Source organism: Triturus cristatus, chromosome 4_1 (genome assembly GCF_964204655.1).
Source record: "Triturus cristatus chromosome 4_1, aTriCri1.1, whole genome shotgun sequence".
Taxonomy (NCBI): domain Eukaryota; kingdom Metazoa; phylum Chordata; class Amphibia; order Caudata; family Salamandridae; genus Triturus; species Triturus cristatus.
The window spans coordinates 358,222,261-358,247,278 of NC_140585.1; the positions used below are offsets into that span (position 1 = coordinate 358,222,261).

General features: G+C 47.5%; 1 protein-coding gene across 10 annotated transcripts in view; it reads right to left on the minus strand.

Annotated features, from left to right (window-relative positions):
• AMN1 (antagonist of mitotic exit network 1 homolog) overlaps nucleotides 1-25,018 on the minus strand; it is a 716,979-nt gene that overhangs the window by 416,110 nt on the left and 275,851 nt on the right. For 5 of the 10 annotated variants that reach the window (XM_085652373.1, XM_085652376.1, XM_085652375.1 and 2 more), the window contains exon 3: nucleotides 21,706-21,790. The exons of the other annotated variants lie outside the window; for them this stretch is intronic. In XM_085652373.1, coding sequence (XP_085508499.1) covers nucleotides 21,706-21,790 — 85 coding nt within the window. The remainder of the gene's footprint in view (nucleotides 1-21,705; nucleotides 21,791-25,018) is intronic. 10 annotated transcript variants of the gene reach the window in all.

The window sequence follows — 25,018 nt, forward strand, 5'->3', positions numbered from 1 at the left end:
GGCCATCTTCTTCCGACAGGAAGGACATTTATAAAATAAAGGTGGCTCATCTGACTAAAAAGAATGACCAATTAGCCAGAAAAAGACTGATAAATGCCACCAGTATCAAGAAATATCTAAAAAAGTAGTTAGAATATAATTTCTGACTAGAAAAAGTCAAAATCAGTTATGCTCAAGCTCCAGGTTCCTCACAGAAGAAGCCGGAAAAAAGAACTGACCTAACTGTCACCTGTGGTGCATGATGGGAGCAGGGTCTCTGAGGCCTTAAAGGCGAGGTGCCAGTTTCCTTTTCTGTACAGGGATGTTATTGATTTATGCAGCCTTCTCTAGGCTAATTGCCTGTCATTACCTGTTTTCTTTGATGAAAATAAAAGTTTTTTGCGGAATGCTATTACTGTACTTGTCCTCCTCTTACATTATATGTTTATGGGTTTTTTTCATACTAGAGAAATACATGTAAATCTGGCTTCTTAGCCTATTGGGTATGTTTAGGGCTGCATATTTTTTATGTTACACATGTATATGTGTATATTTATCTGGTACTATGTACTCCTTTTCTACTACATACACATATATATGTATTTTTGTATATGCTCCGGGTTCCCGCACATGGGCGGAGATAATTCAGTGCTTATGACTATTGAGGAGTATCCCCTGGAAGAGAACACCAGTGTTCCTGGCATTTTGAGGGACTGCCTGCTGGTCACAGAGGGGTATTATCAATAATGCAGACCCAGGACCAGGATCAGTACCAGTGGGGGGATGATTTGTCCTACCTGCCCAGGGATGACGATTTCTAACAGACAGTTGACGATTCCATATACAGAGCCGTGAACCAGGCCATGGAACCTCTTGAACAGCACCTCTCGTCGCAGATTGCGCGGGAATGTACCAAATGGATGAAGCCCTCAGAGAACCCTCCTGATGCCCCAAAGGCTGCGCAAGGGGAGGGTCTCCCGCCAGCTAAGAAACAGCGTAGCAACGGGGTAGACATGGATGCATTTGCGCGTTTGAAACAAGTTCCGGTCCCAGCACTGGCGGCCCCCCAGGATGACCCCAAAATCCCCCCCGCATAGCCACTCCCGATCCCCAGGACATCGGGGACTCCCCTGGGGATACGGATGATGATGCAGGTCCTTATAGACCTTGGCTTCCCTCCCCCGCCCCGGGTGGCAGTTCAGATATGCTGGACCCGGACAACATCGTCCACCCTAGGTCTACAGACTGGGTCCCGGCGGACAAGGTTGCAAAGTATGTGGCGGGCCGTTTGCGTAAGCCAATGGAAAAGGAGGTTGGACACTGTCTCTGGGCGGAGTGTCCTCGCCCTTGTCTAGCGAATAAGGTCGCCCTCACCCCAGACATTGATCCCAAGATGGCAACTTTTATTGCAAAATTCGTTATGGACCCTAAGAAGGGTATTCACGGGTCCTGGCGATCTTGCCAGGACACACTCCTCAATGCCATTGGGCAAGTCACGAAAATTCTCGATATGGCCGAGGAGGCTAAGTCATCTGGGTCTCTGATTGACCCTGTGGTCCTTTCCAGCTGGACGCAGCAGGCTGTTGTGTTCCTGGGGAACGCCAACTGCGCGCTCTCCACAGAGAGGCGCCGGTCACTTTTGATTAAGGTGGACCCCAAGTTGGGGTACCTTGCCTCTCCGGAGGCGGGAGCAGTTGCCCAGGGGGGCCTTTTCGGTGATTGGGCAAGTTTGTGGCCACCTTCACGTTATTGGATAAGGCCCAGTCCAACATCTGCAAGGTTTTCACACCTTGTGTTTTCCAAGGGGCCAGTCGTGGCAGGGGCCGCGTGACCGGCCTGTCAAACTATCACAACCGTGACAGGGGGCAAGGCTCTGGACGTGGTCAGTACCAGGACGGTTCTCGCTTCAACACCTTCTACCCCACCAGAGGACAGAAGTTCTGAGATCATGGAGGTTTCAAGCAAGCCAATAATTCTGGCAAAGGTGAGTGTGCTGCCTTTGGCGTGTCTGCGAGTGGGTGGTCGTTTAGTACAGTTCCTCCTGGCGTGGGTCTCTCTCACGAGCCAGGGCTTCCACGTGGAGTTCCATGGCCGTTCTCGTCAGCTGTCACGGCGTCGCCCCATGTCTTTCTTGCAGCGCGATGCGGAGCTGGTATACAAAGAGGTCTCAGCTGTCCTCCAAAAAGGAGCTATGTGTTTTTCAGGGGAGCACCCGCAAGGGTTTCTCAGCAATCTTTTTCTGGTCGACAAGCCCGACGGGGGCCGCAGACCAGTAATCAATTTGAAGGCATTCAACGAGTGGGTGGTGTATCACCATTTCAAAATGGAAGGGATCCACCTTCTCAAGGACGTGTTGAGGCCTCGCGACTGGATGGTCCGGTTGGATCTGGAAGACACGCATCTCTCTATTCTGATCTTTCCCCCGTACCGCCGTTTTCTTCAGTTTGCTTGGGGCGGTCAGGTGTTTGAGTTTACCACTCGGCCTTTCTTCAGCGCCCTGGTGCTTCGCCAAGGTCCTTCGAACGGCAGCGGACATCCTCAGAGCTCAGGGCATTCGTATGATTGTCTACCTCGACGACATGCTCCTGATGGCCCGGTGCCCCAACACTCTCACCAGTCAACTTCAGGTAGCGGTCAACCTGCTGCAAGGGCTGGGTTTTGGGATCAACGAGAATAAATCTCTCCTGTCCCCAGTGCAGCACGCGACATTCCTGGGTTTCACAGTAGATTTCATCTCGTCGACATTGAGCCTACCGGCCAGGAAAATGGATCAGGCACAAACTGTCCCAAACGTTGGCCAAATCACATACCTCACTGAGTCAGCTGGCCCGCTTAGTGGGGCTCCGCTCGTCCTCGATCCCGGCCATCTTTCCGGGACTACCGCGCGTTGCAGTGGCTCAAAGCGCACCATTTTCGGAGGGGTTTAACTTATTCGCAGTCTGTTCCTCTCTCGGCGGAGGTGAAGGAGTAGATGACTTGGTGGCTCACCCACATGGAGAAGTGGAATGGGCGTGCGATCTTCGGGTCCGCCCCAGACATTGTGATAAAATTGGACACAGTCTAACAGGTTGGGGGCCAGATGCGGCGATTTTTTAACCAGTGGTGCCTGGTCAGTACCTGCGTTAAAGCAAAGGGTAAACCCAAAAATCACTGGGACCTGGGTAATTAAGCAGTATAGGGGAAAAAAGAGTCCCAGAGTATACAGACTTATTAAGAGCTAACACAGAATCGATAACAATGAGTACAGAAAAAAATGATGTCAAAGTGTTATTTAATCACACATCGGCAAGATACACATTTTTCATAAATGCAATGGACTTTGATCAAACAGTGCGGGGTGCCATAGGGGGGAAAGGGGGTAGTGAGTAAAGTGAGGTAAAAGGGAAAAGTGACAAATAAATTATATGAAACTGTCACAACTTAATTGTAAGGCAAAACAATTTTAAGCCACATAATCCAGATAAAGTTCATTGGTTTGAAACATAGATTATTTACAAAGACCATGTACAAACAAAAACACAGTGTGAATTGCACTGTTGGAAGTACTGGCAATATAGTATTGTCGACGTTGCCTCGAGCTACTGGCGGGTTCATTCGCGGTGTAATGCTGGACCAAGGACAGAGTGCAGTTCTGCGTTCTATTCAAAATGGACAATGTTTCAGCGGTCCGGTACATTAACCACCTAGGTGGTATCAGGTCCCGTGCACTGTCGAACCTCGCCAAGGATTTTTTTTATTTTTGCCTGGCCAATCAGATGACGGTCACGGCGGAATATCTTCTGGGCCGGGAGAACAAGGTGGCAGATTGCCATTCTCGTCACCTGCTAGATGCCAGCATTTGGAAGCTGGACACCCTGGTTAGCGGAGAATTGGGGTCCTTTCACAGTCGACCTCTTTGCATTGCAGCTGGATCATCAGTTACCAAGGTTTTTCAGCTGGAGGCCAAACCCGCTAGAGGAAGCGACGGATGCGTTCCTGCAGGACTGGCAATGGGAGCAGGGCTATGCGTTTCCTCCCTTTTCCATGATCACTGGAGTATTCGCTCATGTGTGTCGCCAGCAGGCGGAGGTGGTGCTAGTCACCTCCCTTTGGAGGTCCCAAGGGTGGTTTCCAGTTCTTGTGGAACTTTCCTGGGAGCCTCCAATCCGACTCCCCCACTTTCATCACAGTCTTCTGGATTCGGACCTCAATCCCCACCGCATGGTGGTGGAGGGGTCGCTACAGTTAATGGCCTAGGCGGATCTCAAGCGTCGCTGGTCACTCCCGGGCCTTTCGAGACTCGCTGAGTCCTTGTTCTCCAAGGCATGGGCAGAAAATACAAAAAAGAGATACCGTTCCGCCTGGAACAGATGGGGCTATTGGTGATTGCTACGGGGTGTTGATCCCATGGGTGGGGATGTAGTCCATGTTCTCAATTTCTTGACTGAGCTCGCGGAAGAAGGTTTGGCTTACTGATCCATTAACACCTTCCGCTCAGCGATATCAGCGGGTCACACCCCCATTCAGGGATCCCCAGTGGGGGAACACCCGTTCATGTGCAGACTTCTGAGAGGCATCCGCCTATCCCTCCCACCGGAACCGCGCTATTCCACATTGTAGGATGTGAATTTAGTATTGAATCTTTTTCTTTCCTGGCAACCAAATAGGTTCTTGTCACACAAGGAGCTCTCGGCTAAGCTAGCGACTCCCTTATGTCTGATCTCTTGCAGAGGGGTGTCTGACGTACGGGCCCTTGACGTCTCGGCTAGAGTGTTTTCCCCGGATGGGGTTTCTTTCACGGTCAGTAGAAGGACTAAATGCCATACTAGGGTGATATTTTACCCGGCGTTTCGGGAATCCCCAAAATCTTGTGTAGTGCAATGCCTCCAGGCCTTTGAAGAGTTGACAGAGGAGGTTCGTCCTCCCGGTGAAAGGCAGTTGCTTATTGCGCTGCGCAAGCCATACAAGGCAGATTCTTCGCCAACTATAGCCAGATGGGTGCGTTGAGTGATGCAGGAGGCAGGGATTGATACCAAGAAGTTTGGAGCTCATTCAGCGCGAGGGGCTATGGCCTCTAAAGCGTTTGCACCTGGAGCACGGTTGGAAGATCTCATGCGTGCACCCGACTGGTCCTCGGATTCAACCTTTAAGAGGTTCTATTTTAAGCCAGTACTGGAGGTTGCTCAACTGGTGGTGGATAATCTTTGAACTGGCATAATCGGAGCCTCCAGTCCTGACATAGAATGAGAATTTGCCTAGCTCTTGTACCGGTAAGTTCAGATTCTTTTAAGGACACGGAGGCGGGGATTATCCCTCCCAGCGTCTGGTGGACACGGACCCTCCCCGTTCTGGAGTAAGTACTGCTCTTTAAGGGTTCTTTTTCTGAAATGTTGATCATTGTATTGTTAAGGTTATGATCATTGATTGCGCAAACCCTTTCTCTGTGACTCAGCAATGTCTCTTCAGTGTTGCCTCAGTTGCCTGATATTTTGGACTTGGTTCCGATATGGTCTGTTCTTGCAGGGAACGATGGGTCCAAGCAGGAGGCGTGATGTTCCAAAAGAGGCTGTTCGCGCGAAGAAAGAGGAAGAACTGAGGAGGGACCAAGTGGAAGCTGGTTAATGGACAGCGTTGATGGACTATTGTGACTTTGTTTGTCTATTCCCGAGTGTTCATGGGTGCAGTAGTTTTTTGATTGGTTTTAAAATTTGCTGCTGTAAAAAATAAAGCGAAGGAAGAAGGCATAATCCTCGCCTCTGTGCACTTAATAGAATCTGAACTTACCAGTACTAGAGCTAGGCAAATTTCCATTCTGCAGGCCATTCAGGCATCGCGGGAGGCCCTTGAATACAAGATTGGGGAGGTCAGTTTTGACGTGGCTCTGCTGCAACAGAACTTCCACAATGTGGTGGGGTGGGTGACAGAGGTGGAAAGTCTAATATCCACCCTCTAAGATGACTCATACGACTTGAAGACCAAAGTAACCAGACTACTTTCGACTGTTTGCACCCTGGAGGCCAGGGCTGAGGACGCCAAAAACCGCTCTCACTGGAGTAACCTCCGCCTGGTGGGCTTACCCGAGGGAGCGGAGACCCCCTGCCCACAGACCGGCATGGAAGACTGGCTTCGCTCTTGGAAACTGGAGGGATCTCTATCTCCGTGGTTTGTGGTGGAAAGGGCACACATTAGTGCAGCCTCCCTTCCCCGACTTATCATCAAGATCCTAAACTTCTGAGAACAAGATTTTTACCCTCAGGCAGCCCGCACCCGTGGTCACATTATGATCTTCTCGGACTATACAAAATCAACACAACTACAATGAAAAACCTTTGATGCCATAACGCAGAAACTTAGGGCGATGTCCACACAATACATGTTGCTCTTTCCGGCACTATTGCGAGTTATCCATGACTCCCGATCCCACTTTTTTGATATCCCGGAGGTGGCCTGGGAGCAGGCAACTGAACAACGATCCCTTTAAAGTTATGAGTCTCAAGGTGGTCCCGGGTCCCGAGTGCCCAGCCATCACCTGCTCCCACACCCGTAACCACCTTAAATCCAGGGGTGGACAGGGGATACGCTGACGGTCCCCTTCCTCCTCTGAGACTGACCCCGTTGGGTTGCAGTCAGAGACCACGAACCCTTTTACTCCGCTGTTGCCCTCAGATGTGTTGGGAGATTGATGATGCTGTCATTTCCAATGATGAGGATCGTCCGGGTTCTTCAGTGTGCGAATCCCTAATGTTTTGAACATAACTGAGTATTAGCCCAAGAACCATTATGCCCAATTCACGATCTGACCCCTAAATCCAGGTCCTGCATAGGTGGAGGTCCACCTCGAAAACCCGGCCATGTTCTTTGTTTTTGTTGCTGGGCAATGTTGGGCACAGATTCTTCAGGGGTAGAAGTGTGGGGTTGTTGATAAATGTTGACCTGGGATATGTGGTTGCTGTTTTTCTTTTTCATTGTTTTGCTTGCTCCTGTCGATGCCTGGTCTTCCCCACCACTCCGCCAGAGGTGGACTCGCTTGGTAACTGTAATACTCCCAGGCCAATTCCAAAATGGAGTTAAATCTTATTTCATGGAACGTAAATGGTCTATTGAACCACATTAAGCCTTAAGTTTCTCTGCTCCCACCAACCTGGAGTGGCTATTCTTTAGGAGACCCATCTCCTGGGCACACTCTGCCCCTTCCTGCGTCAATTTGGCTACGATCAAGACTATCATTCGGGCTTTACTAGGGAGGCCAGAGGGGCATCAATCCTTCACAAGAATGTCCCTATAGTGATCACCCAGATTTTCGACAATCCACTGGGTAGGTAAATTGGGGTGGCTGGTACCATGGAGGGGAAGCCGTATAACTTGTTGAACATTTAGACCCCTCTTCAATACTGTCGCCAACCCAGATTTAGATGTCTCAGGCCCGTCTCATGTGACCGAATGGCTCTTTCCAAATTCCTCAACTCTTGGGCAGACTCCCTCGGACTCTGTGGTGCCTGGAGGGTACTGGACCCACAAGAACAAGCATACACACACACACATCTCCGCATCCAATAAAATTATATCCTGCATCAACTATACATTTCTCCATGCCGTGGACTTCTCTGCCACGGTGGGAGCCACCATGCTCTCCCGTGGCATTTTAGACCACTTCCCGCTGTTCCTTTGGCTCAGGACCCTAAAGCAGCATAAACAACTCATGTGGCATCTGAATGCCTGGTTCCCTGTGGATGGGGGGTCTTGTGGACCACCTGTCCGAGGAGCTGTGCTCCTAGACTGAAACCAATGAAGGGACGGTTCAGAATGCTAGCACGCTCTTGGATGCGAGCAAGCTGACAATTCGGGGAATAGCAAATGCTTATCTCAAGCATATAGAAAAAGATAAGCAACAAGGCTTAGTAGAACTCGAAACCCACATACTCAAGTGTGAGACCGCTGCTGTGCGGCAAGCAACCAAAGCATTGACCCAACAACTGGAACTAGATAGGTCAGCTTTATGTCAACTGGTCTTCCAGAAGGCCCCAATGCTGGCGCGCCACTTTCCAACATATATATGAATACAGCGATAAAAGTAATGTGCTTCTTTATGGAATGGTAAATAAAAACGTCAGTTCCAGGCTTGTCCCTGCCCTGGTGGACGCGACAGGGTCCTTACTCACCACTGCCGAAGAAATTGCGATAACATTTGCAGACTATTACAAACATATATACGCCCATCAGCAGCGGCCTCCTCTTGAACTCACCCAACCGCTGCTATCTGATGTACCCCTCCTCCATCTGACGTGGGTCAAGCAAAAGGCCCTGGAGCAACCGTTCACTGAAGATGAGATTCATGCGGCCATCCAAGACTCGAAAACAGGGAAAACGCAGAGCGCCGGATTTCTTCCCTCTCGACCTGGCAAACCATTGTAGTCATTCTCAAAACAGACCAGCCGTTGATAAACCATGCATTCTAATGGCCCATCTCTTTAATCAATGCAGACATCAAAATATATACCCAGATCCTGACGACCAGGCTTCATCGGGTTCTCTATTCCCTAATCCACCCATATCAATCTGGATCCATGCCAGGCCGCAGCACTAGAGACTGTATCTGGTGTTGACACATAGTTTTGGCTAATGTTGGCAAGGTCAAGAAGGCAGCAGCCTTGTTGCTCATCGACTTCGAAAAAGCATTCTACGCCATCAACTGGGACTATCTTGGAATGGTGCTGCGCTGGATGAGGTTTGGTTTCCGATTACGGGAGAAGGTGGCACTGCCCAAATCATGGTTAATGGCGTATAGACTCTGAAGTTCCTGATCCGATGTGGTACCTGGCCAGGGTGTTCCCTCTACCCACTCCTCTTTCCCCTGGCTTCAATGAGCCCCTGCCCGTAAAGCCCGATGTGAGCACAGATGTGCGTTGATGGAGATGGGATGGAGGCCTCAAGGACTGGATTGCACTATAGGCAGATGTCCTCGCAGATCCTGCGGTTTCAGGCCTACGATCCGGTGTACCAACAAGAGCTGTCCACCTTTAGTCTTGACGGAGTGCTGCGTCATTTATATGGGCAACCACTCCCCCTTACTCTCCCGGAGGTCACCAGAGAGATCTTCTTGGTTTGGAGAGGTGCAACACAATTCACAAGCTGGGACAGACGTCCAACTCAGCAGACTCCGCTTTGGAGGGGGCGCTGGCTAGAGCAGGTGGCATGCTTGAAGGGATGTCGCTGCTGGGACTCAAGAGGGATTACAGTGTTGGGGGACGTATGGAAGGGATCTGTCATGTATTCCTTCACTGACCTCTAAGCTCATTTTACTTTATACCACACTCAGTTCAACAAGTATCTACAGGCGAGTCACTCCCTGGGTCACTATGGAGCTCGCTTAAAGTTATTACAAGACTATATCCCCGTAGAAGCGCGCATCTTGAAGGGGGGGATTGGGTCGAGGGGGTGTCTCCCAGCTATACCGAGCCCTTGTATGTAACGCCCCGGAGACATTGGATCCACTCCAACGGAAATGGGAGGGATGGGTAGGGGAGATAAAGGAGGTTGAATGGTGAGAGACCTGCATTGCTCCGAGGTAATTAGTGATATATGCACGACTACGCCTGATCCAGATACATTACCTCCACCTAACCTACATAACTCCCCAAACACTGGGACATGCAGGTATCTTCTTGGATCCCAGATGTGCCGGCTGCTAGTCCCAGGCGGCAGACCTTTTCCACATGGTCTGACAATGTTCTAAGATTGTTCAATATTGCAACCGTATAAGTACCACCCTCTCGGCGATTCTAGATAAACCAATCATACTGACTCCGAAAGTGGCCATGCTGGGGATAATGGATGATTTTGTGGGGAAGCGGGGAGCCAGGGGTCTGGTGGGAATGGTGGCTCTAGTGGCCAAAAGAAACATAGCACAATCCTGGAAACGGCCAGACCCACCGTGGGTGAAGCTGTGGCGAGCTAAGGTAACAGGATCACGGAGCAATGGTTAGGTTTATGTTGTTTTGATACATTGTCATTAAAACCAATAAAATGTGTTCATAAAAAAATAATGTATGACCCATTACATTACATGATCCAGGCTAATCACTTGTTTGTCCATTGAAGCCGCTATAAAATGTAGTTCTTGGTTACCAGGTATAAGAATAAAAGCTTGTGCGTAGTGCAATCAGCTATACCACAACATGTGTGTATGGATTTCCATGTGCTTTTCTCTCCAGTGAATTCGCCTCCACAAGACTACTGGTGGAGTCTCTGTGTATTAACGTTACTTTACAGTAAATTTCTGTAATAAGTGATGATAGATACATGCAAAGGGTGTTCCACCCATAAAGACTTAGACACCAACACGGCTGGTACAGGTAATAGCGGTGGGGCAGGTTGGGGGCGTTTTTGGGGGGGATGGGAGGGGGAGGGGAAATAAGTGGAAAGAAAATCAACATACGACAGGACAGGGAAAATAAATAAATAAAACCACTTACCTTGCGCTTGATGCTGCGAGCGGAAGGTAAGTGGTTTTATTTATTTATTCCCCCATCCCATTGTATGTCGTCTTCCCTGCCCCCCCTGCCCGGCCCCGGCCCCACCACACTGCTCTTACCTGTACCGTCCGCACGTGCTCACACAAGAAATTTGGGGAAAAAACATGAAGGAGGTGAAATCGTGCTCTCCATTGGACCCTTGCCCTCATTTCATTTTCTCCAGGTTAGAGCCAATTTTAAGCCCTTATATCACCTGGTTGCTCATGTCCTCCCTGAAAAATGCAGATTGCCCATCAAGCTGGAAATTTGCACTTGTGCTGCCACTATTAAAGAAGGCTGGAGCGTAAGCTGCTAATCTTTCAAACTATCGCCTTATTTACTTCTCTTTTGCCTTATGTGGCAATACTGCTGGAAAGGCTAGTTAACACCAAGTTCTTGCTGTTTTTGGAAGCCAATAACATCCTGGACGTGTCCCAAACAGGCTTTGAGCCAACAATTGCACGGAATTTCTATGTCCACATATGGAAAATATTCCTCTCTTGTTTCATCTTCAATGTAAGTGTGAAACTATTTTGTGCGTGCATCCGCAGCTGGTAACTTAACCCAAGAATAGAATACCTCTGTTCTGAATGTTTCGTGTGCCTCAACCATGAAGGTTACATCACCACCAGTTGCCGGGATGTCGTAATTTAATAATTTCAGAGTAACTGCATGTCTGCAATTTTCTGTAATATTTAGCCTGACTTCTTGTTTTTCAATGTCCTAGGCTTGTTCGGTCATTGTTAAAGAAAAAGGTAATTAATTAAATGAATTTATGGAGATAGGGTTAGCACAATGTGGGATTTTTTTTATCTCACAAGCTTGAATAACCTACAGCCAATACATAGGGTATACCTGCTCAGCTGAGGGGGATTTTTCCTTACCACAATGGACGTCTCCTGTTTGGAGGTGAGTAGGGTTCTCTGAAAAAAGTACAACTTAACTACTCAAATAGACTATTAAATAACAGCCCAACCAATGTTGGTGGCGCTATGTCGTGTAGTTCCCACTAAACCATAGGAACTGCGTGTTTGTGTGGACAGACCCGCCTGTCTACAGTGGAGGATGCGGTCACCATCTTAAAATTTCAGGTCTCCCGAATCCTCTTCCATAGCGCAGAACTCCAGAAAATTGTTTTTGGCGCAACAACTTACACGTTCATGGGTATCCCGAGGGCGCGGAGCAACTGCAAGCAGCGAAATTCCTTTTAACCTGGATCAAATCAGTCTGACCCTGTGCCTCATGGGAACAGTCGACCCCGAACTGCCAAGCCATGCCTTCCCTGGACCGGAAACAAGCATCCTGAGACCGGTTTCTGGCTAATCAGCCGTCATCAGCAGGGTTAGCTTGAGTCCAGTGGCAAAGTGAGCAAGGGACCCACGTCTGGGCATACCCTGCCAATTTAGGGCAAACAAAGCAAAACCAAAGGGGATGATGGACGGAGTGTTGAACATTACAAGCACTCACCGCCAGTCAACTGATCTGGGTTTAAACTATCATCATTCTTTAGCTCACTCCTAGGATGCTTGTTTCCAGTCCAGGGAGGACCTGGTTCGCAGTTTGGGCTAGACTGTTCCCATGAGGCACAGGGTCAAGGCTGATTTGCATATGGCTGGGTTCAAACTGAAACGGCATGGTGAGCAAAAAAACGATGGATTTAGTCCCAGATCTCTGTACTGGGGTGAATGTATGACATTGTTCTGCATTCTGTCCATCAACTGTTGTTTTTGCATTTGTCACTCCGAGTGGGACGGGTATGCCCAGACGTGGGTCCCGTGCTTTCCATGCCACTGGAATCAAGCTATCCTGGCTGAAGAGGGGTGATACCCCGAAACCGGTCCTAGGATGTTTGTTGCCAGTCTAGGGAGGACCTGGCTTGGCAGTTCGGGCTGGACTGTTCCCCATGAGGGACAGGGTCAAGGCTGATTTGCATATGGCTGGGTTCAAACTGGAACGGCGTGGTGAGCAAAAAAACAATGGATTTAGGCCCAGTTCTCTGTACTGGGGTGAATGTATGACATTGTTCTGCATTCTGTCCATCAACTGTTGTTTTTGCAGGGATGAAACATAGGCATTAAATAGAGTGGGGTTACGGGATGCTCCCTGCGGGACGCCACCGGAAGGATTGAGGGACGCACTGTGAGTCTTGTGTGTGCCTATGTGCCCCCTGCGGCCTTAGATGCACTCTTGAGTGACCTATCCAAGGTCTTATCAGCCCTTCCAGAGGGGCTGACGCTGGTTGGAGGTGACTTCAAAGTAGTCCCTGCCCCGGACATGGATGTCATGGGCACTCCTTCTGCCTCACGCAAGGTCGGTGTTCAACGCCTCTCAAGCTTGACCCTGCCCATTGGCCTTTGCGATGTGTGGAGGGTATGGAATCCTCGCTGTCGTCAATACACCCACACTTCAGCGGCGCACCACACCCACTCTTGTATAGGCCTACTGTTTATGCCAGCTCTGGATTGTCGAGAGGTATCCCAGATCCAGATTTCTCTGCACCGCATATCCATTCACTCCCTCCTTCTCCTCCACCTTGGATCCCCTATGGGAGAATTGCGACCCTTATGGCGGCTCAATGCTTGGTACCACCAACATGAAGCCTATACGTAGGCAATTGAGGGTGAGCTTAAGGCCTACTTCCAAACCAACGAGGGCTTGGTTCGCTCAGTCGATACCTTATTGACAGCCAGTTAAGCTACAATTAGGGGCTATGCAAGGGACCAAATCAGGGAGATGAGTGAGAGCGCTCCCAGCACTTAGCCCGATTGGAGGCCCATGTCCTTCAGTTGGAAACACAACTTGTTGCTGACCCCCAGGGAGAGAAACCTCGTAAATTGAACCTGGTGCAGGAGGAGATTAGTCTCTAGTCGCTTGAATCGGGTATACGGATGGGGGACAAGAATGGCAAACTGCTGTACTGGCTTGCCACCCTCCCGCTGCCGTACAGATTATCACCTTAAATTGTGGATAATCCGGGACAACTCCATCGGTCCAACCAGGGTATAGCACATACATTCGCCGAGTATCAACGGCATCTCTACACTGCAATTCCCAAATTAGAAATTGAACCAGATCTCTCCTTCTTACATGCAGTACTACTCCCTTGGCTATCTCTTTCTGAGTTGTAGTTTTTAGACCAACCGCTTTCGGCCAAGGAGGAGGGTGCGACGATTTCGTCTGTGGCAGGAAGACCCCCCGGCTTGACAAGTTTCCTACCTAGTACTACACCACGTTTCGGGAAATCCTAACACCCTGGCACTATATAACAAGGTGTCAAAGATCAGGACCTATCCACTGAAATTGGATGCTGCCACCATCGTAGTAATTCCAAAGACCCAAACCTCGTCAACCTCCTGTTCAGACTACTCTCCGATTTCCCTCATCAATGGGGAGGTTAAGATTTTCGCCACAATCCTAGCCGCCCATCTCAGACAGGTCCTTCCCACAATTATACACCCTGACCAATCGGCTTTATGCCGACCAGAAGCACTTCTCAAAGCTCCGGCAACTTCATGTTGCTCTGGCCCAATGTCACTTACTTTCACCATACTTGGCCTCACTACTTATTGATTTCAAGAAGGCAATTGATACGGTGGACTGGATTTATTTAGAGCGTGTGCTGCAGAGTCCTGGAATTTGAAATTGCTTTTTTGGACTCGTCCGCGTGCTATATTCCAACCCTACTGAGCGTGTTCATATCAATGATGTGCTTTCCATGTTTTCATTATCAGTCATGGGACTCGACAAGGTTGCCCCCGCTCCCCCTTCTTTTTGCACTGGTGATTGAGCCACTGGCCCGCTTCAACCGGTGCGACGCCCAGATGCTGCGGTGGGAGAGGGGGATGAGAGGGTCGTATTGCGCTTTAAGCGGACGATTTTCCTGGAGGCCCCCACGGTCTGCAAATCCTCCAGCTCTTTGGGGAAGCGTCCGGTCTCCATGCCAACCTGGCCAAATCGGTCCTGGTGTCATTAGACCCATCCTGGGACAGCGTGGCCTGACAGACTGATATCCCAGTGCACTAAGGTATTTGGGTGGCACTTCATCCTGAACTCACTTAGTCTCTTAATCTTGGACCTCTGACACGGAAAGCTAAACAAGACCTCGGTAGGTGGCAACCCCTTCCATTAAATGTGATGGGTAGGACTGGCCTTTATAAAATGATGGTGCTGCAGAGGTTCCTCTATGTCTTCCAGAATCTCCCGTTACCACTGTCCCGACGATGGTTTTGGGAGTTGGTTACGCTGGCATCCTCATTCCTTTGGCATAACTCCATGCCTCTCTTGGGTCTGGGGATGACCAACCTTCACCTCTATTACCTAACTTCCCAGCTACCAGTGATCAATGACTGGCTTAGTGGGTCTGTTGCCACCTACCTACTGGAGCGGTCTTCCCTGGGGTTCCCACGAATTATGACCATGCTCTACGGTTCCCCGGTCTCTGCTGCTATTCCTATGATAACCAGGTTAATTTTCCCAGTCTGGAGGGCTGCCCTCCGACATATCAAATGGGGCAACAAGCTCACGATTCAAACCCCCTTATGGCATGGTACATGGCTACGTGAGGTGTCGGCGCTGGGGGGGTTCGGGAGATGGACCTTAATGGTATAACATAAATTGGCAATGTGTGGACTGGGGCCCACATGCACTCCTTTTAAGAGCCCCAGGACACCTATGCCCTCATCCCCTCACAATTCTACAAATAGGATTAGTTCCTTACCTGTAATCCTAGTTCTCTTCCAGGGGTATCCTCATCAAAGTCATAAGCACCTGAATATTCCCGCCCATGCGCGGGACCCCGGAACACAATCTTATATATACATACATACACACATAATGAAACGCAAATGCAGCCTTTCATACATCAAGAGCTGAATAATGCTGTAAGGACTTCCCCTGTATACCAGAAACAATAGATTAAAAACAGGGAAAAAAACTAACAGCAAAGCATGTTTGAAAACTGTTTTAATGCTTAGCTTTTAGCGCAATCCTGTAAAAAGGACTGAAATCATTGACAGCTCACAGGCTCCATTGTAGAAACATAGCATAGAAAAGCTGAAAAGCTAACCCGTAGCAACATAGAAATAAACTGGCACCGTGTCTTTAAGGAAGCCATGACCCCTACCTTCCCATCATGCCTCAGGGGTGACATTTAGGTCAGTTCTTCTTTGCGGTGACTCGAAGGCCAGAGCACAAAGAGTCGACATTTAAACCGCTCCTTTGCCAGGGGAGGCGGGTGGGTTGCTTATGACTTTGATGAGGAAGAGAACTAGGATTACAGGTAAGTAACTAATCCTTCTCTTCCAGGGGATCCTCATCAATAGTCATAAGCACCTGAATAGAATAGCAAGTCTCATCCCTTCCACCTGCGGGCAAAAAGGAACTACAAATCAAGCTCATATAGAAAACTTGAAAACACAGATATCGTATCATCTGAACAGATTTTTCAAGAAGGCTTGGCCTACTTGGGTATCCGCTCTGGAGTCGGAGTCGAGACAGTAATGCCTCGTGAAGGTGTGCACCAATCTCCAGGTTGCTGCCTTGCAAATCTCATCCATTGGAACGTTATGCAAGAAAGCTATCGTAGCTGCTTTCCCCCTAGTGGAATGTGCTTTAGGAGACAACAAAAGGGGTTTGTTTGCCAATTGGTATGCCAATCTAATGCAGGACACTATCCATCTTGAAATGGAACGTTTGGAAGCTGGACAGCCCGTCCTAACGGCACCATAATTTAAAAACAAGTGGTCTGATTTCCTTATGGTCTTTGTTCTCTCCAAATACAATTTGAGCACCCTCTTAAGGTCTAAGGAATGGAGTGACCTTTCTGCTGGAGTAGCATGATTGGGAGAGAAAGAGGGGAGAGAAATAGTCTGGTTAACATGAAAATCAGACACAACCTTTGGCAAAAAAGAAGGGTTTGTTCTCAATTCACTCTGTTGTGATGGAAAACAGTATATGGTTCCTTGAAACATAGCACTTGGATCTCACTTACCCTGCGCGCTGATGTTATTGCCACTAGAAAAGCAGCCTTCCATGTTAAATGCTGCAGCGTGGCTTTATGAATGGGCTCAAAGGGGGGGCCCATTAGTCTGGAAGGGACTAAATTCAACATCCAAGGAGGAGAAGGAGGTCGAACAGGGGGATACACTTTCTTCAAACCCTGTAGAAAATCCTTAACCCACATGCAGTTGAAAAAAGGAAGGTTGGTTGGGTGACCTTCTGTAGGCCGTAATGGCCGTCAAGTGCACCCTGATTGATGAATACTTCAAACCTGCCTTTGCCAAGTAAAGGAGATAAGGAAGAGTTACCTCTTACTGCCCAGTCGTAGGATTAAAATTATTATGTGCACACCACAAATAGAATTGCTTCTACTTAAAAGCATACAATGCTCTCGTGGATGGCCTCTTCCAAGATATGCATGCAATCCTGAGGTAGATTCAGGTGTCCGTACTGCAGGATATCGGGAGCCATGCTGCCAAGTTCAGTGAGGGAAGGCTGGGGTGAAGAATCTTCCCGTCCATCTTGGTCAGAAGGTCCAATCTGCACGGCAGCCTCTTGTGGGGGCGTATTGACAGCTGTAATAGGTCTGGATACCACCACTGGCGAGGCCAGTCTCGTGCTATCAATATCATCGTCATGTTGGATCGGGTGAGCTTGGACACCACTTCCGGGATGAGAGGTAGGGGAGGAAAAGCGTATGCAAATGCTCCGGACCAATCCATCAAAAGAGCATTCCCTCTCGTCCCTGGTCGGTAGAGTCTGGACGCGAAAGCGTGGCTTTTTATGTTTTGGTCGTCTGCAAACAAGTCTATTGATGGCTGACCCCACTGATGAAAAATGTCTGCCACCACCTCGTCGTTGAGCACCCAGTCTGGCTGATCTTCGAAGTGCCGACTGAGTGCGTCTCCTCGCACGTTTTACTCTCCTGGAAGGTTCACTGCTGTGATGGAGAGGTCTCAAGCCAGAAGCCAGAGCCAAATCGCTTGAGATTCCAGGGAGAGTGGGCGAGAGCGTGTACCACCCCGTTTGTAGAGGTAATACATTGTGGTCGTGTTGTCTGTTTGTATTAGAATCGAGTTGGATTTTATAGATGGCTGAAAAGGTTTTAGAGCTAGATAGACTGCTCGCAGCTCTAACATGTTTATATGGTAGGACTGCTCTTTGCTGGACCACCGGCCTTGTGTCTGCAGGCCACCCATGTGCGCCCCCCCATCCTTGCAGATGCATCCGTGATCAAGGACTGCTCCGGAACTGGTTGATGGAAAGGGACTCCCACCAAGAGGTTCTTCGGTCGACTTTGCTGCTTGGGAGAGCAAAATCCGATCTTCCCAGTGACCTGACGACTGATCCTATTTGTCCTCCAGATCCTGTTGCAAAGGTCTCATTCTCAGTCTGGAGTTGGGAATGAGAAATATGTAAGACGCCATCGACCCCAGCAGAGATGCTACTTGCCAGACCGTTGGCTGATCTGTACGGAGGAGAGTACTGCATTTCTGTTTCATTGATAAAAATCTCTCCTCCGAAGGAAACGCTTTTCCTATGTTTGAGTTCAGAGTTGAGCCCAAATAATGGATCTTCTGAGTAGGCCGGTGGACCGATTTCTCCATGTTCACATGAAGGCCCAACCGGTAAAGCAGATTAAAAAAATTTGAAAATCGTTCCTTACCACCTGAGGGGATGGGCCCTTCAAGAGCCAATCATCTAAGTACGGGAAAACTAACAGAACCTTTCGATGCAAAGCTGCCGCAACCACGCATTTGGAAAAGACACGTGGTGCGGATTTCAGACCGAAGGGTAAGACCTTGAATTGGTAATGTTAGTTGCCGACCAAGAATCGCAGGTACTTGTGATGACGTGGAACGATGGGTATGTGGAAGTACGCATCTTGTAGATCCGTCGAACACATCCAATCTCCTTTTTGTAGATGTGGAAATATTTGATGAAGTGCCAACATGCGAAACTTCTCCTTCAAGATGACTTTTTTCAGCGATCGAAGGTCCAGGATATGCCTGAATTTGTGCTCTTGATCTTTTTTCGGCACAAGGAAGTATCTGGAATATACTCCCTTCCCTCGCTGAGCCGTGGGAACCTCTTCTAAGGCCTTTTTTCTTAGAAGAGTTGACACTTCTTGAAGCAGCAACTGTGAGGACGTGTTCTTTTTGGAGGAATGTCCTTTGGAGGTACCTGAAAACTTAGTGCGTATCCATTGCGCAGTATACTGCGCACCCACCGATCTTTTGTTATCTTGCACCACTCTTTTAGATGATTTGAAACACTTCCTCACACTGGAGTGGGCAACGGTGCTAGAGGAAGCTCGCACTCATTGCTTCCCTGTGGATCTGGCCATGTTGGAGGATTGTTGTTGATGACCTCCTCTGCTTCTGGATGATTTCCGGCCGTGGTACTGCGACTTGTTTTGATTCTTGCTTTGAGACCACTGAGGGGTTTGAACCCTCTGTTGGTAGTTTTTGCGCTGATTGGGCCTGTATCTTCGTTCGAATTATTTTTTCTTTTAGAAGCCCACCGCTTTGAGAGTGTCTAATTCGGGTTTCATTCTTGCCATCTCCTCATCAGCGTGGCTACCAAACAGAGAGGAGCCAGAGAACGGCAGATTAAGGATCCGTTGCTGGGCATCCGGTTTTAGCGCCGTTAATCAAGAACAAAGCAGATCTTCTTGCGCAAATCTCATTTGCATAGGAATGCACCGACAGCATAGCACCATCTGCCGCTGTGCTGACCACCTGGTTGGCTACCAGAGATCCTTCTTTGATTAAGAAGTCTCTTTGGTCCTCCTTCGGGAGGTTTTCTCTGAAACGGTCCAGGGAGTCCCTGTCATAGCGGTCTAACAAGGCTGCAGCGTTCGAGACCTTCAGCGAGGACGCCGCAGATCCACATACCTTCCTTCCCCAGGAGTCTTGGGCTCTACTTTCCGTGTCCGGAGGGACTGAGGAAGATGCGGTTACTGCATGTGTTTTTCTTGCAGCCGCTACGATCACAGAGTCCGCAGGTGGATCTGCTTTCAAGAAAGGAGGGGCCTTTTCTGCCGGCTTATATTTCTTTTGGATTCTGGCCGGTGCAGCCTTAATTGAAGATGGAGCAAGAAAAAAGTCCATTACAGGTTGCCAAAAGTCCAGGAACCAAGGGGAGCAGAGGTCGTGATGCTGATGTTTGATGGAGTGTCTCAAAAATAACTGTTGTCGCGACCTGAGGAGCCGACATTTCAATGTTCAATTTCTGTGCTCCCCTTTGAAGAACGTCTTGATAGGTATTGATATCGTCAATTGGAGATACCCTCGATTGAGGGCCATCTGACAGAGTGGGAGAATAGTCTCTCTTAGACGAACGAGTAGAAGAGGACGACCATGTAGGGGATCTTCTCCTCTTGCGTTGAGAAGCCGCAGGTCTGCGATCTTGGGATCTGCCTGTGCGGTCCCTATGCCTGGTAGATGCAGACTTATCCACCTCTCGCACCAATCGCTGCAGAGGAGATCTGTGAAGCGGGCTGGAATACTCCTCTTCTCGCCTCACTGCTCCCGTGGGATTTTTGCTCCAGTGATGTAAAGGAAGGAGCCATCTTGGTGATAAATGCACAGATGGAGTCACCCCTACGCTGTGAAGGAGACCTTCGTTGCGACCTGTCGGAATGCCTCTCTGGGGACATTGAGGGTGAGTGCTCTGATGAATGAAGACTTGAGGAGTGGTGAGATGAATGTCTCAACGCTGACTCCGTCACCAACACCACAGAGCCTTCTCTAGATCTCACCGATTCAGGCCTCGACGTCGGTCGTATGATTTGTGCCGACGGAGCTCCTCTCGAATGAGAACGCCGACCTCGAAGGGTCTGGTCTCGATGTCGGTTCTTTATTTTTCAACGTCGATCGTCGATATCTTGATGACGGCGAATCACCTCTGTTCTTCGATGCCGATCGTCTTGGAACAGACAACGGCGGAGGACTTCCGCTCCTCAACTCCCATCGTCGCCGGATTGACGATGGCGGAGGGCTTCTGATCCTCGACTCCGATTGCCGCCGGGTTGACGACGGCGGAGGGCTCCTGCTCCTCGACGCTGATCGTCGCTGGGTTGATGACGGCGAATGATGTGACGCACCTGAATGTCTCGACGACCAGTGTTCTTTCGACGGCGAGTCCGCCATCGATGGTCTTCTTGTAGGCGTATGTCCTGCCGGTGGAAGTTTATTCGGGGGACAACAACAGGGGTATACCCAAATAAACCTTGGATACCTGGGTAAAGATACATGTATTGAACAAAAAACCGTATCAATGAATCAATACTGAACTAATAATATGGATAGAGCACATTTAATTACCCTCTCCGGTATAATTTATATTCCACTCAACAAATCTAACTCAATTGATCACACACTTGGGTAAGCGCCTATTCAAGGAGAAAATACAAAACATATATCACATAGCAAATTAAATAACATAAACAACATCACATAAATATATATCTCACAATCAATAACCCAAAGAAAGTTCAGTTTGTTATAGTGTCCCCCTGAAGAGAATTTGTAGGGGATCCACTTGGAGGTAGTCAAGTCATGAAACACTGTCAGGCTCCAAGTTGGCCTAGCTAATGGTGTAACACGTAAAAATTCCAAAATCAATAAAAATCCTGTGGCTCCTCCTTTGAGTGTCTGTCGACGTGACCACGTTTCAGCCTATCTTCGTTAGCCTCTTCAGGACAGGGGTTCTACATAACTAAAAATAAATACAATAACGCACCATTATTCTCATCCACAGGTCAGTGCAGAGTACATCGGTAAGACTGATCGACTGCCCAAGGCTTGTACCACACGGTGCCACCAAAGACCTTCCCAGCTCTACGTCCTAACACCAGGTGTCGTGAGGTATTAAAACAAACTACCACTGTCAATAATTCCAATAAACAACAATCCCTCCCATAATTGTGTAACATGCGGGTCATGTTCATGGTCTCCCTGTTCTTAATAAAAACGATAGAGGGCCAAAAGTGCCGGACACCGACGACCACCACCGTGCAAACACACGATCATATGCGAGTCAAATCCTACTTACATATCTGTGGCCATAAGCACCACCATGCTCCCACACATGAAACGTGTGTGCTACGCTCGGGAGACCCAACCTATATAAATAACCACATAAATACACCAACGTGAAAAGGGGCATTTTTAAGGGAGTCGGTCCTCATCGGGCTAGAAACTGTCTATATACACAAATAACGGGGGTCGCTCACCTTCCTGCGTATGGAGAACATCCACTGTGCCCCTCTCGGAAATGAATCCCGGCTGGTCTCCCAAATGAAAAACGCTAGCACTAACCTGCAACAATCAAAGAAGCCTGTCAGTATATTCATACAGCGTGTATCGGCGAACGCTCGTATACATTGCCGTAGGTGATCAAGGCCGCTTGGACGGCCGAAACGCGTCCTGACATCAATGGGAAAATAAATAAATAAAACTGTTTGGCGCTTCAAGAGGTCTGCGCCCGTGATTCCTTTAAAGGAGTTATATTGCAAGTTGTTTGGAATATATATATATATATATATATATATATATATATATATATATATATATATATATATATATATATATATATATATATATATATATATATATATATATATATATATATATATATATATATATATATATATATATATATATATATATATATATATATATATATATATATATATATATATATATATATATATATATATATATATATATATATATATATATATATATATATATATATATATATATATATATATATATATATATATATATATATATATATATATATATATATATATATATATATATATATCTATCAGAATCTACTGAACAGATTTACACCAAACCTACAAAAGGCACTTCCTTGACCTGAGGACTACCTCTCTGCCAAATTTCAAGTAATTCTGTTCAGCCGTTCGGGCTGTAGCTCGTTCTAAAGGTCCTATGGAAAAATGCATGGGAAAAACGCGTTTTGGGACCCCCCTTTTATCTCAGCCCCCGCTTGACGAATCCCCCCGAGACTTTCAGGGTAGGAGCGGAGCGTAGCGCCCCACCTATTTTGAGAAATTCGCGAGGATTCGTCGACCGGCGCCAAAGTTATTCAAAATAGAATGTTGAGGTTTTCCTATGGAAACGTGGTCCTAACTATAACTACCTACTGGCGACCGCCAGTAGGTAATATATATATATATATATTCTCCATTCCTGTCCTGACCCCACCCTGCAGAGTTGGGGGCCCCGGCAAAGTGGAGATTTGCAAATATATATATATATATATATATATATATATATAATATATATATATATATATATATATATATTCACTGAAAAAACCATAGGTTTCACACATGTTATAGTTAGCGGAAATTTTACTGATAAAAAACCAGTGAAATTCCCCCGTTATAGTTAGCGCAGGCAACTATAACTCACGCGACCGCAATCCTCTGCTGATGCTAATACTGTATTTAGACACTTATTTGCCCATGTCTTCTTCCATACATTTTTAGCTATACATATATTACAAATATTTTTTTTTCATAAAGACACATATGTCATCAGCAGAAGATTGCAGTCGCGTGAGTTATAGTTGCCTGCGCTAACTATAACGGGGGAATTTCACTGGTTTTTTATCAGTAAAATTTCCGCTAACTATAACATGTGTGAAACCTATGGTTTTTTCAGTGAATTTGCAAGGTTTTTTAAATGCTAATTCCTAACTATAACGTGTGTGAAACCTATGGTTTTTTCAGTGAATTAGTACGGTTTTTTAAATGCTAAGTTTTTTTCCCTTATAATAAGCCCTGTAAAGCACAGGGGGTGGGGTAAGTGTGGATAGTGTTTTTTGCCCTTAACAAAAGCCCTGTACATTTGGTGGCTTTCGGCCACCAAAAGCACAGGGGGTGGGGTAAGTGTGGATAGTGTTTTTTTTATTTTTATTTTTTTACCGTACGCTTACCGTAAGCGTACGGTAAGCGTACCCCGCGAAATTGCCGAAAAAAAAATAAAACCGTTTTTGCACTTGGGGGATGTTTGGGGACTCCCTCAACATGACTATGTGGGAGGGAGTTGTCAAAACAGCCCCTTTACATGTTTTTTGGCTTGATATTTTAAAAATCACTCTCAGTGCGAGAGACAAAATGGCGGCCGCCGCTTCCTGGTTTCGGCCGATTCGAATGTTTACTAAGATCTAAGAGCCAATCAGAATCGCGCTCGCGCACGCCACCGTACGCTTACCGTAAGCGTACGGTAAGCGTACCGTAAGCTGGCTCAGATATATATATTGATTTAAAGGCTATTTTCTCAGAATCTACTGAACAGATTTACACCAAACCTACAAAAGGCACTTCCTTGACCTAGGGACTACCTCTCTGCCAAATTTTGAGTAATTCTGTTCAGCCGTTCGGGCTGTAGCTCGTTCTAAAGGTCCTATGGAAAAATGCATGGGAAAAACGCGTTTTGGGACCCCCCTTTTATCTCAGCCCCCGCTTGACGGATCCCCCCGAGACTTTCAGGGTAGGAGCGGAGCGTAGCGCCCCACCTATTTTGAGAAATTTGCGAGGATTCGTCGACCGGCGCCAAAGTTATTCAAAATAGAATGTTGAGGTTTTCCTATGGAAACGTGGTCCTAACTATAACTACCTACTGGCTATCGCCAGTAGGTAATATATATATATATATATATATATATATATATATATATATATATATATATATATATGAGTCAATCGAACATAGCATTTTTGGACACCGAGGTATTCATTTGTAACAACACGATCCAAACTAGACTATACAGAAAACACACTGCAGGCAATACCATCCTCCATGCAGGGAGTGCACACCCTACACATCTCATCCACAGCATTCCCTACGGCGAGATGCTTAGGTTAAGGAGAATTTGCAGCAGCCAATATGATCTTGAGCTTGCTAAGCAAGCAAGCAGAATTTGATTTTTGGAAAGGGGCTACAGTGCACGGGTCATCAATAGTGCCATAATGAAAAGTATGCAAGTTGACAGACAACAACTCCTTGATACTTACAGAACCTCTGATCCAATGTTACCCGTGAAAACGGGCGCTATGTTACCCTCAACAGCCAGTCCATTTAGGATCATTACGGGGTATAATAGGCAACATTCAGACCTATACAGAATCATTAATCGGAATTGGCCCATTATCCTCAGTGATCCAATCATCGGTCCTACTCTTCCGAATAGAGCCTCTATCACCTACAGTAGGGCTCCCTCTATGAAGGACCGTCTGGTCAATACCAGCCCCGAAACAATTGAAAGAACTACATGGCTTCAGACCAATAGTGGATTTTTTAAATGTAAAACCTGCAAATCTTGTATCCACGGTTTGAACACGAAAACTTTTAAAGATGGTTTTAGTGATAGAGAACATCTTATTGACAACGTTTTAACATGCAAAACAGAGTTTGCCATATACGTTTTACAATGCCCCTGCCAACTTAGATATGTTGGCAGCACGAAACATGCTGTTCATAAACGCATCTTACAACATCTTCGGGCCA